We start from the raw sequence: 12,698 nt of genomic DNA, 5'->3' as shown, positions 1-12,698 counted from the left end.
CTATAATACATATAGTCATGCAGGGCTCGACAAACCCACTAGCCCTCAGTTCCGGCTAGTGAATTGTTTCAGTCTGGGCTAGTGGAACTTATCAACTGTATTACTATAATACATATAGTCATGCAGGGCTCGACAAACCCACTAGCCCTCAGTTCCGGCTAGTGAATTGTTTCAGTCTGGGCTAGTGGAACTTATCAACTGTATTACTATAATACATATAGTCATGCAGGGCTCGACAAACCCACTAGCCCTCAGTTCCGGCTAGTGAATTGTTTCAGTCTGGGCTAGTGGAACTTATCAACTGTATTACTATAATACATATAGTCATGCAGGGCTCGACAAACCCACTAGCCCTCAGTTCCGGCTAGTGAATTGTTTCAGTCTGGGCTAGTGGAACTTATCAACTGTATTACTATAATACATATAGTCATGCAGGGCTCGACAAACCCACTAGCCCTCAGTTCCGGCTAGTGAATTGTTTCAGTCTGGGCTAGTGGAACTTATCAACTGTATTACTATAATACATATAGTCATGCAGGGCTCGACAAACCCACTAGCCCTCAGTTCCGGCTAGTGAATTGTTTCAGTCTGGGCTAGTGGAACTTATCAACTGTATTACTATAATACATATAGTCATGCAGGGCTCGACAAACCCACTAGCCCTCAGTTCCGGCTAGTGAATTGTTTCAGTCTGGGCTAGTGGAACTTATCAACTGTATTACTATAATACATATAGTCATGCAGGGCTCGACAAACCCACTAGCCCTCAGTTCCGGCTAGTGAATTGTTTCAGTCTGGGCTAGTGGAACTTATCAACTGTATTACTATAATACATATAGTCATGCAGGGCTCGACCTAAGTGGTAGCCCGGGGTATTTTGCCTACCGATTTCTCACTCGGACTACCAGTTGTCTAACCTCGGTAGTCCACCAGGCTATCAAATGTTTTGGCATGTTTTGACACTTCATTCTGTCACATATTAATGTAGCAGTTCTGAATATTTCTCCCAGATTCTGTTTAATGATTTAAACTAAAAACTTTATTGTTCATTAAGGGTTATCATGTAGTTTTAATAAGTGTATATTTCACAGTATAATGCTCATGATTTACAAAAACCCACCTAAAACATATTTTAAAAATGTAAAATAAAAATAAATGATTAGGCTTTTTTCTCTCTTTTTTAGTCTTTTTTTTTAAGTTATGGGACTACCAATTGTTACTGAGGGCTACTAGATTTTATAGCCTGGTAGCTTGGTGGGCTACCAGTGAAAAAACTTAAGGTCAAGGCCTGTAGTGGAGCAGCCCACACTAATCTGCCATGATGTCAACATTGATTTCCTCAATCCTGACCACAAGACGAACATTTTGATATATCTCAACTAACCTATGTTGAACTCCTGGTTGGACTATCTCGAAAATTGGTGGTCTCTGCTGCTCCACTAATAGAACCAAAGCTTTTATGAGGGCTAGTGACTTTCTCAAATATCTGTCATTGTAAGTTCTGAAAAACACTCAGTAACAGATAGTTATTTCTTTGATCATGTTAGGAATTTGTTAATAATAAATCAAATATATCCTACATATTGTTTAACAAAATAATGAAATATGAATAGCAATGCCTTACATCATAATATTAATACTATGGACATATTTGTGTACAGTATGGAATGTTCTATGTTTCTGTTCTGGTCACTAGTATGAAAAATATCAGGAAATAATGGAAGTCTCAGAACTGAAAACAAAACAAACATACACATAGTTGTTATTGTTTTCTTTCACATTACAGGTACAATTTAAAATGCAATCAAGTTTTGTTTTTGTTTTTGTTTTTTCACATGTAGGCAAAACACAATCTACAGTTGCCTAGCAACAGTTATATACACACACACACACCAGGGATATGCCAACATACAGTTTTGTCCATGTTCAGACACCAATACACAGATACATGTATAACATGTGTGGATATTATGTTACCCATCAACAACCATCCATGGGCAAGAGATAAACAATGTACAGAGGAAGGAAGTTTTAAAACAAAAACTGTATCTCTAGAGTTAGAAGTATCTTTCTTGTATAGCCATCTATATTTATATAATCTGCAAGTCAAAATTACTGGAAATGAGCAGAATTTTGGAAATAGCAATTAGTGAAAAAGTTAATAGAATTTTTTTTTTAATTCAATAGTTAACCAGACAAAAATAAAAAGGAATTGACTGCTCGGCCAACTATTTACATAATTTGGAGCATTTTAGAAGGACAGTCAAAAACTAAATGTGAGAAAGAAGAGATGACAGGACTATTTAATAATATATATAATAAACAAAAACAGAGTAATTTTGACATAACATTTTGAACGAAGGACTAAACGTTTAAAGTCTGATCTAAAAAACCTAGGTCAAGTCAGGTCAGAGTGTTTAACGTGCACATTCAGAACAAGCTGTTGTAGCGCACACCTGTCCTGGGCACAGGTGCCAACCTCAGCCGGCTCCTCTGTCCAGAACAGGAAAGGGGTGGAGTGTGTTGGAGGGGGTACCGCCTGCACTGGTAGATGCAAGGGAGCACCAGCAGTCCAACCGGGGCCAGTAACAGGCAGAGGTAAAAAACCTAAGTACTGAAGTACTTTTATACTTGTTACACAAGCTAAAACTCTCCCATACAGAACCTTATGCTGTACATCCTACAATGTTGACCGAGTGCAGTGCTTGTTAGTTCCCTAGGTAACAAATAGAGAAATCTATCACACTTCAAAACCTGAGTTTAAATCATTTACAACATCACCATCTTTGGTGTGACCAACGTTTATTCAGCAACTAATTAACAACACCTGCAATGTTTGTCAGTTCCCTAGGTAAGGGACACAGAAATCCTGTCACACCTCAAAACCTTGTTAGATCTGATTAGCAAGGATACCATTTCTATTCAGAGGTCTGCAATGCTGCAGGAGCTTAAAAAAAAAATGGAATCCATACCAATTTTTCATTGCAGACATTTTGTTCATTTTAGTTATTTCAAATTATAAAATGTCTTGCTCTACAAATTTTGAGACTGCTATCTACCTTCCAATCCAGAATACTCAGTTTGATTTATTATTTTTTATATATAAATCATACAATACAAAACACATCAAATATACATCAAATCCACAACAAAAATACAATGTTATAAACTTTAAGGAAACTTCTCATTCAGAACAATGCTAAAACAAAAACCCAAATGGCTAACAATTTCATTAAATAAATTGTATCTAATAATCCATAATAATAATCTAAGAGAGAGAGAGTGCCATGAATACCAATAAAGCTGCTGTCTGATCAGATAGGGAATTAACAGTTCTCACAATTAACCTGGTAATGGAAACACCGGTATCTTATGGTCAAGGCGGTATCCTATGGTCAAGGCAGTTACCAATACATCAAACTCTATTCTTCTGCTGGGCATACACATTTCCCTCAACACGATTCATCTAGACATGGCCTCAGCTTAAAGTGACTATGCTGAGTTTGAAGCTAATTGAAAAGGTTTTCAGCAAGTAGAATATTTTTATAATTACATTGTACAATTAACTTACATTTTCTTGCTTATTAAGTATGACTAACTCTATAACTAATGCATTTCTGAACTTTGTAGTTTTGTCAGTGGGCCCATTGGGCTATTTATCGTTCCAGCCAGTGCACCACAACTGGTATATCAAAGGCTGTGGTATGTGTTATCCTGTCTGTGGGATGGTGCATATAAAAGATCCCTTGTTGCTAATCGAAAAGAGTAGACCATGAAGTGACAGTGGGTTTCCTCCCTCAATATCTGTGTGGTCCTTATCCATATGTCCTACGCCATATAACCGTAAATAAAATGTTTTGAGTGCGTCATTAAATAAACCATTTACTTCCTTTCCTTTTTGTAATGTTTTGTAGTATCTCAATATTGATTTTTGTCTAAAATAATTTTGCATGTACGAATTTTTAGTGTAAAATGCACATTTACAAATGTATTATTTCTTCCAAAGCCAAACAATATATTTAGAACATGTTATGGTAAGACAGTCTTGCTAGGGATGAAAAGTTTGTTTTGTTTAACGACACCACTAGAGCACATTGATTTATTAATCATCAGCTATTGGATGTCAAACATTTGGTAATTTCAACATTTAGTTTTAGAGAGAAAACTGCCTTTGATATACCAGTCATGGTGTACTGGCTGGAATGAGAAATAGCCCAATGGACCCACCGACAGGGATCAATCCCAAACCAAGTGTGCATCACGCGAGCACTTTACCACTGGGCTACATGCCGCCCCTGCTAGGGATGAAAACCAGATCTCACTATTTAAGGGGAGCTATCACTCTGGCTCCCCATTACTCACCTGACTTCATTTTAACTTATTTTTGTGCTTATATCCAATTAAGGTTCAAGCACGCTGTCCTGGGCACACACCTCATCTATCTGTGCTGTCTGTCCAGGACAGTGGGTTAGTTTTAGTTGGTTAGTGGTTAGTGTAAGAGAAGAGGGTGTAGTGGCCTATCACCTACCCACTGAGCTCTGGGTTGGAGTCTGTACTGGGCTGAAAACCCTGTACCTACCAGCCTGTAGTTCAATGGCTTAACCACTGCACCACCGAGGCTAGCTCAAGGAGTAATTATTAGCTCCCCTTAGCATGTGAATTTATATGATACCAATATGGTAATATTTTAAATGGCTCCCTATAATACAAACTAGGGGAAAAGTTGATCATTCCCCTCAATTATTTTCACGTCAAGGTCTGAAAAACTCGGCATGGTCCCTTTAAGGCCAGATGGTGATCAACAAGGGCATGAAAGACCATTTTTAATTAACCACCAGTCATCCACAGCCAACGAGTGTGTAACTCGGTGGACTGCCAGCCCAGATGAGTGTCGAGTACAGACTAATCAATTAACTTACATCTTGTAAGGCTACCGACATTTACAGATGCTGGGGTGACATGAGTGAGTACCAATGGCTGATCCAGGAGATCAAGAATAGGAAATCAATCTAGGCCCCCCCCCTCCCCCCCAAATTCTCATATGCTCATTAGCAAAAATCGGTACTGTCAGGTAGTGTTGGAATTGGACATAAATCACTATTTTAACCAAATCAATCAATGAAAAGCGATAAGTTGCTTTGGGGAACTGATCTCTGTTTGCAACTTTATATCAAACATATTGGAGAAGGGAGTTTCTCTATATAAAAACATTAAAATCATAAATAAAGATAAAAAAGAATTTTAAATGTTCTACCTTTACTGAACAAAATAATTTATAAATGGCCTTGATCTCTTTGACATAGAACCATCAGTATTTAGAGACACCAATGAAAAAAAAAAAAGCAAAAATTTATTATGTACTCCCAAACACATTTTTGTAAGTAAACAATGAGCATATTTATTCCCTTCTACTATCACAAACAAATAACGATAACATTTTATTACTGCAGATAATTACAATTATAAGAGTATGTGCCCAATTAAAAATAATTTACATTGATACATGGTATCAGACAATATATACCAGCACATGTGTATATTTTCATACAAACTCACAGCTGATACTAAACCTCACAAACAGGAAGATTTTGTATTCCGCCATTTCAAATAAAAACACATTTTGTACAAGGAAGCACTAATATTAGGAGCAACCACAAAAAGGGCAGACATAAAAAAAATAGTATTAAAAATAATACCCCGGTGGTAACATTTTAAATAAGTAGACACAGGTGACACCTTAGAAAATCCACACACAAAAAATAGAGGGCCGAATTTACCTGCCTGTTTTTGACTTACATGCATGTAACTATATCTATTTACAAATCTTAAACACTTGTGTTTCGGATAAAACAGACTTTGTAAATTCAGTGTAGTAAATGATTGTACAGTAACAGTAGTTGTCACTACAGAGGCTCAATGTTACAACAATCAATCAATCCACTGGTTTAATGTACGTACATCCAATTAGTGGTCAAGCATGCTTCTTGTGGGTACAGACACTGACCTATAGACAGCATTTGTACATAGTATTTCATTCCACTTCTTTTTCACTTTTATTAATAGTTTTTAATTACCGTATTTAATAGTGTGTGGAGCACAGTTACGGAGTTTAAGACTGCTACATATTACACAGGCCCTTAGGAACAGGAGGGGTGGGGGCTTAGGGGGGATCTTAGCACCTCCACTCAAGGAGGAAAATGTATGATTTTTTTTTTTTTTTTGGTCATACTCTTTATAAATAAATAAACAAATCTGGCTTGTACCCACCCTCAAGTGATTGAGCCATTTCCACTAGACTGTCCCTCCCCCACCCCCTCCACTCTAGATATTGTTCCTACTTGCAGGGTTCGATAAATCCACTAGCCCTCGGTCCCACTTAGTGGATTTTTGGTCTGTACTAGTGGAAATTATCTACTGTATTACCATAATACAAAGGGCACTAGCCAAAGCTTGTGAGGGCTAGTGGAAATTATCAGCTGTATTACCATAATACATAGGCACTAGCCAAAGCTTCTGTGAGGGCTAGTGGAAATTATCAGCTGTATTACCATAATACATAGGCACTAACCAAAGCTTCTGTGAGGGCTAGTGGAAATTATCAGCTGTATTACCATAATACATAGGCACTAGCCAAAGCTTCTGTGAGGGCTAGTGGAAATTATCTACTGTATTACCATAATACATAGGGCACTAGCCAAAGCTTCTGTGAGGGCTAGTGGAAATTATCAGCTGTATTACCATAATACATAGGGCACTAGCCAAAGCTTATGTGAGGGCTAGTGACTTTCTCAAACATTTGTCTAACACTGCTACAGGCCTGCTACAGTATGTAATATAGCGTAGTGCGAAAGTCTTAAGCTGCACAGCTCTATTGTAAAAGTGTTGATACCATTTCCCAGTAGAGGAATCCCTTGTGTTGCAGGATCTGCTGGAATCTGTGATCGGCTGACATCACTGGCAGTAAACCGCTGCTCAAGTGGCTACTTGCTGTTATCACTTGTGTGTGCAGTTTCTATACCCACAGAGCCCTGCAGGGACTTATCAACACTTCTCATTCCTCTCTGTCGCAACACTTACACAAAGGTGATAGAGCATCAATGTGGAGGAAATAAGAAATATCTGAAGGAGGAGGAAATCTGGCCTGGGGGGTGTGGAGTGGAACCCACTTGTCAAGTGACATGGTTCTGAGGTTCCAGCAACTGTGGAGACACGAGCAGCTCGAGATACGTCACCTGTACAGGTTTATGTAACAGCATTTCCTTCGCTTCGGAAACAGGAAACCATTTTCTCTTACGGCCTACAATGAAAATAAACAATATATCAGTGTTGAAAAATGCAGCAGTAAATTTATCCTTTTTGATATTAATTTTCAATAATTAAAGTTCTGTTATATTCATTACAATTTAAAGACATCCCACTACATTGGCGGATCCAGAAAATCCATTTAGGGGTAGGTCTCAGTGACATATGGACAAAAGTACAAACATTCCCAAAGGGATTCCTCTGATTCTCCAACATAATTTGGTTTTTTTTTATATACAATAAAAAATATATAACTGTCACAAAATTTAGAGGTGGCCCGAGCAACTGTCGTCCCCCCCCCCCACCCCCCTCCTTAGATCCGCCACAGCAGTGGTCCAATCAACATAAAAATAATGTTGGCAGGAAACGTAATATCTCATGACATCACAATATACTGGTATTTTGTCTTATTGAGTGTTATTGTTTACGAACCAAAAAAATTATTTAAACTAAAATTTAAATTTTAAAATTTAATTATATATGCATAGTTTGTTGTTTCTTTTATATTCAATGGAGAATGAACAAACAATTTGTTGAAGATTTTTGTTGTTGTTCATTTAAGGATTGTTTTTTTAATTTCTTTTACATTCATCTGGGTATGAAAAAAAAAACTTGTCCACAAACTGTGTGAATCAGCAAAGCCATTCACATATTAGCAAATTAGCAATGATTTTTTTTTCGTACCCAGATGAATGTAAACGAAATAACAGATAATCCTTATAATTAAATTTGAAATATACTTACTAATAATAACACTAAAAGTTCATATTTTATTTTGATTTATTTTTTTACATTCATCGAAAAATGTATGGCTGGACCAGTTGGATGATGTTAAATTGTAATGAATGAAATGGACATACAACTATACCCCAATGAGTATAAAAGAAATAACAGAAAATACATTCCCGAGTTTGCTGCATTGTAAGATGTTTCCGACTAATAAAATACTTCTACGATTAAACTTACATGTTAATTATATTTTGTGGTTTAGAATATCAGTGTCTGTATATTCAATGTGTTTCTGGTCGTCTTAATATTTGTAAGAAGCCCAAACTGGATTTTGTCTTCAAATAATTTCGTACGTACGAAAAAATATATTTTAGCAAATAAAATGAAATTTAACCTAGTACAGATATTAGAACGATCAGAAACATGTTTAATATACAGCCACTAATATTTTATGCAAAAAATATATTTGATATGTAATTACAGTCGTCAAAAAGTCTCTGTTAGTCGACATCTTAAAAATTGTAGCAAACTCAGGAATGTCCCTTTAATAGCTAAAATTTACAAATATGAAAAAATTATAGCACCAGCATCTTAGCTTAATTTTAGAGCATGGAAATCATTTTGAACAGTTTATCCTGTTTAAAAAAAAAATAAAAAAATAAAAACACACTAAATATTAGAGCTAATAGAGAAATTAATGAATGAACGAACGAACGAACGAACGAACGAACGAACGAACGAATGAATATAATGCATGTACACGTATTTTTAAATTCAGCATTGTTTTTGGAATTCTTTGAAAGTCAAAATGAAATATTAAAATTCTATTTAGTCCTGTAGCAGTAAAAAAAATCAATAGAAAAATGTGAAATCTCTGTGGACACTTGACAAGTTCTCTTGCCAAGAGGGAAACCTCAGAATAGAGATAACTTGTGATAAACACGATATGATGCCAGCACTTGTTAACGACACTCGGTCTCCAGTGGATTTTACTACTGTATGTACACCAACCATTATCGTGTCATCCACAGTGGAACAGATACAAGCACAGACAAGTATTCAAGTAACGTAATATGAAATAAATCAACTTCATTAGTAACAATGCTATATGTCAACAAACACCAAATGAAGTGGGTTAGAGTGATCTCCAAGAACCTATAATTGCCGCATCAATAAGCGGTGATGATTTTCACTTGAGGTTACAATCGATATCGTTGGCATAAAACACCAGTATCTTATTTTTTTAATGGGCAATCACTCTGCTGATGGGTGGCTTGATGGTGAAAAGGTTATCGTTATTATGTATCAATATTACAGACATGCATCTCACTAAAATATAGAAATAAAGAAAATGATGAATTTTGAGTGCATGTGTGTAAATTAAAATAATAAATATTTAATAAAATGTAAATAAATAGATGTAAGTAAAATTTTAAAAAATAAAAATTGATCACAAATATATTTAAATGTAAAGAAACATCAGCTATCCATTAAAATGTAATGTAATATAACAATTGTTGTTGATTACCAGCTTTTTCTACAATTGTGTTGGTCCCCTCAGATACAAATCAGTGCAATTTTTATTAAAACTAGTAATTGTTAAAATCAAGCACCAACTACTAACTGCAAACCTATATTTAAAATCTTCACCCTTCAATCCTGCTTACTGTAAACCTATGTTTAAAATCTTCACCCTGCAGTCCCGTTTACTGCAAACCCATGTTTAAAATGTTCACCCTTCAGTCCCACTAACTGCAAACCTATGTTTAAAATTTTCACCCTTCAGTCCTGCTTACTGCAAACCTATGTTTAAAATCATCAGTCCTGCTTACTACAAACCTATGTTTAAATCTGAAGAGCCATGAACACCATCTGTACAAACTGGGAATCATGTTCAGCTGTCTGACATTTGTCAAGGTATTTGTTTAGCCTGCAATGTTGTGTGTCATATTATCGTACTAACATCTACAAGAATGAATACATGGATACTTATTAAACAGATGTAGTAATGTCCCAACCTATTACTGGTATATGTTAGTGTATTGGTTATACAATAAAGTTTAAGTTTGTCTTGTTTAACGATACCACTAGAGCACATTGATTTATTAATCATTGGCTATTGCATGTCAAATATTTGGTAATTTTGATATAATCTTAGAGAGGTAACCAGCAACATTTTTGTTCCATTAGTAGCAAGGGTTGTTTTATATGCACCATCCCACAGACAGGACATCACATACCTATGTTTGGTGCTATGATACATCAGACGTGGTGCACTGGCTGGTATGAGAATTGGCCCAATGGCGTGCACTGACGAGTATCGATCCCACAGACAGGACATCACATACCTATGTTTGGTGCTATGATATATCAGACGTGGTGCACTGGCTGGTATGAGAATTGGCCCAATGGGGTGAGAGTATCGATCCCACAGACAGGACATCACATACCTATGTTTGGTGCTATGATATATCAGACGTGATGCACTGGCTGGTATGAGAAATGGCCCAATGGGATGCACTGACGAGTATCGATCCTAGACAGAATGCACATCAAGGAACCCTTCACCACAGGACTACGTCCCGCCCCTGGCTGTACAATAGGACCAAACCATGATGTGTATTTTCTTATTAAAGAAATAATTATATGGACTAGGAAGGAAATGTTTTATTTAACGACGCATTCAACCCATTTTATTTACGGTTATATGGTGTTAGACATATGGTTAAGGACCACGTTGATATTGAAAAAGGAAACCCGTTGTTGCCACTTCATGGGCTACTCTTTTCGATTAACAGCAAGGGATCTTTTATATGAACTATCCTACCGACAGGATAGTACATACCACAGCCTTTGTTGTGGAGCACTGGCTGGAATGAGAAATAGCCCAATGGGTCCACCGATGGGGATCGATCCTAGACCGACCGTGCATCAAGTGAACGCTTTACCACTGGTCTACGCCCCGGCCCTAAATTGACTAAATACTAAGTAAAATTCAGACTAATTAATTCATTACATAACTGACCTTGAATCTTCAGTCACATACGGGGGTGGGACGTATCTCAGTGGTACAGTGCTCGCTCGATGCGCGGTCAGTCTTGTATCGATTCCCGTCGGTGGGCCCATTGGGCTGTTTTTCGTCACAGCCAGTGCACCACAACTGGTATATCAAAGGCCGTGGTATGTGCTATTTTGTCTGTGGGATGGTGCATATAAAAGATCCCTTGCTGCTAATCGGAAAGAGTAGCCTATGAAGTGGTGACAGTGGGTCTCCTCTCTCAAAAACGTTTGAAATAATACTTGCCCTTTAGTAAATGCATATTATTTTATGTATTTATATAAACTTTAAGTGAAAATAGCAAGTTATAAACTTGTAGACTTACCCATTCAACGTGGTTTTTGTACAAAATTAAACTAGGCGAATTCCTCAAAATAATTCAATACGAGGTTGAAACACCGCTCACAAATGTAAAGTCCAATCATTGTCATATGTCTTGCAACAGAAATTAACAGCCAACGAAAATATTTCTTTTAGTGTATCCTGTATTACAATAAATCATGTTCAAAAAACAGACTACAATGCTGATAAATTTGCCATTTGGTTCGCTCCTAAGTCAGTAATGTCATGTGAAGAGAACGAAATTTTATTTTACGTCATACTTTTACTTACTACAAGCGTTTTCATTGAATATTGTAAGTAAGGAGAATAGATAAAAAATTTTTTTATATATTTGTGGGATTTCTTTAATAAAAACACAATAAAATGTCTTACAGATACTCCTAATAGGTGTAGTATTAGAATAGGGCTAATATCAATGTGTTTCATTGTTAACAATAAGGATTTTGGACAAAATATTTGGATTTAGGGACTCGACTTCGTCTCGTCCCGAAATCCAAATTTTGTGATAAATCTGTATAGTTAAAAACGAAACAGTGATATTATCCCCTAAATATTTGTGCCTCCTTGTGTTATAGTCTAATATTTGTGCCACCTTGTGTTATAGTCTAATATTTGTGCCACCTTGTGTTATATTCTAATATTTGTGCCACCTTGTGTTATATTCTAATATTTGTGCCACCTTGTGTTATATTCTAATATTTGTGACTGTCACGTTAACAAGTATCCCAGCAAACTATGTTAAGCTTGAACCCATTTCAAGTTGTCTGCAATATAGAGAGCACTTCCACTTCTAGTTCCATTCACTGCCTGAAAACAAGACAGCAGTAAGAACGGCAACACTCAAAATAACCAATCAGCAACAACAGCATGGAACCAGCTGAAATTCACCAGTGTCAGTTTAATGGTGCAGTTTTATTTTTAACCTCAATTCTGCAGTCACATACATCTCCCTTCTACCAATTATCTACTGTTAGGATCATAACAATGTCCTAATTACATGTGTAATACTGCATTGCTTAAGAACAACTTTATTCCAGTGACATAGGCTGAGGGGAGGGTTCGGGAGAGGGTAGAGGGTCAGACAAATCACCCCACCGATGTGAAAACAGTTTTTTTACAGGGCAGTATATGGTGATTCATATATATATAGGTATCCAGGGAAAACGTAGACAAAATGATTTGCTATGTTCATATTCGAATAGACACCACCTCCTCACCACCCCACCACCTAGGTCCAGATCATGCTATGCCCCTCTATTTTGCATAT

At 36.6% G+C, this 12,698-nt stretch overlaps 1 protein-coding gene across 1 annotated transcript in view; it reads right to left on the bottom strand.

Moving 5' to 3' along the window:
- Positions 1-6,723: 6,723 nt before the first annotated feature.
- Positions 6,724-12,698, bottom strand: part of LOC121375872 (diphosphoinositol polyphosphate phosphohydrolase 1-like) — a 36,692-nt gene continuing 30,717 nt past the window's right edge. Inside the window, exon 4 of the mRNA XM_041503548.1 lies at positions 6,724-7,297. Within this exon, the coding sequence (XP_041359482.1) occupies positions 7,170-7,297 (128 nt within the window). The 3' untranslated portion in view covers positions 6,724-7,169. The remainder of the gene's footprint in view (positions 7,298-12,698) is intronic.

The sequence above is a fragment of the Gigantopelta aegis genome, chromosome 6, assembly GCF_016097555.1.
Source record: "Gigantopelta aegis isolate Gae_Host chromosome 6, Gae_host_genome, whole genome shotgun sequence".
Classification (NCBI taxonomy): Eukaryota; Metazoa; Mollusca; class Gastropoda; order Neomphalida; family Peltospiridae; genus Gigantopelta; species Gigantopelta aegis.
Note: the sequence above shows the minus strand (reverse complement) of the source record. Positions and strands in the feature narration are given on the sequence as shown.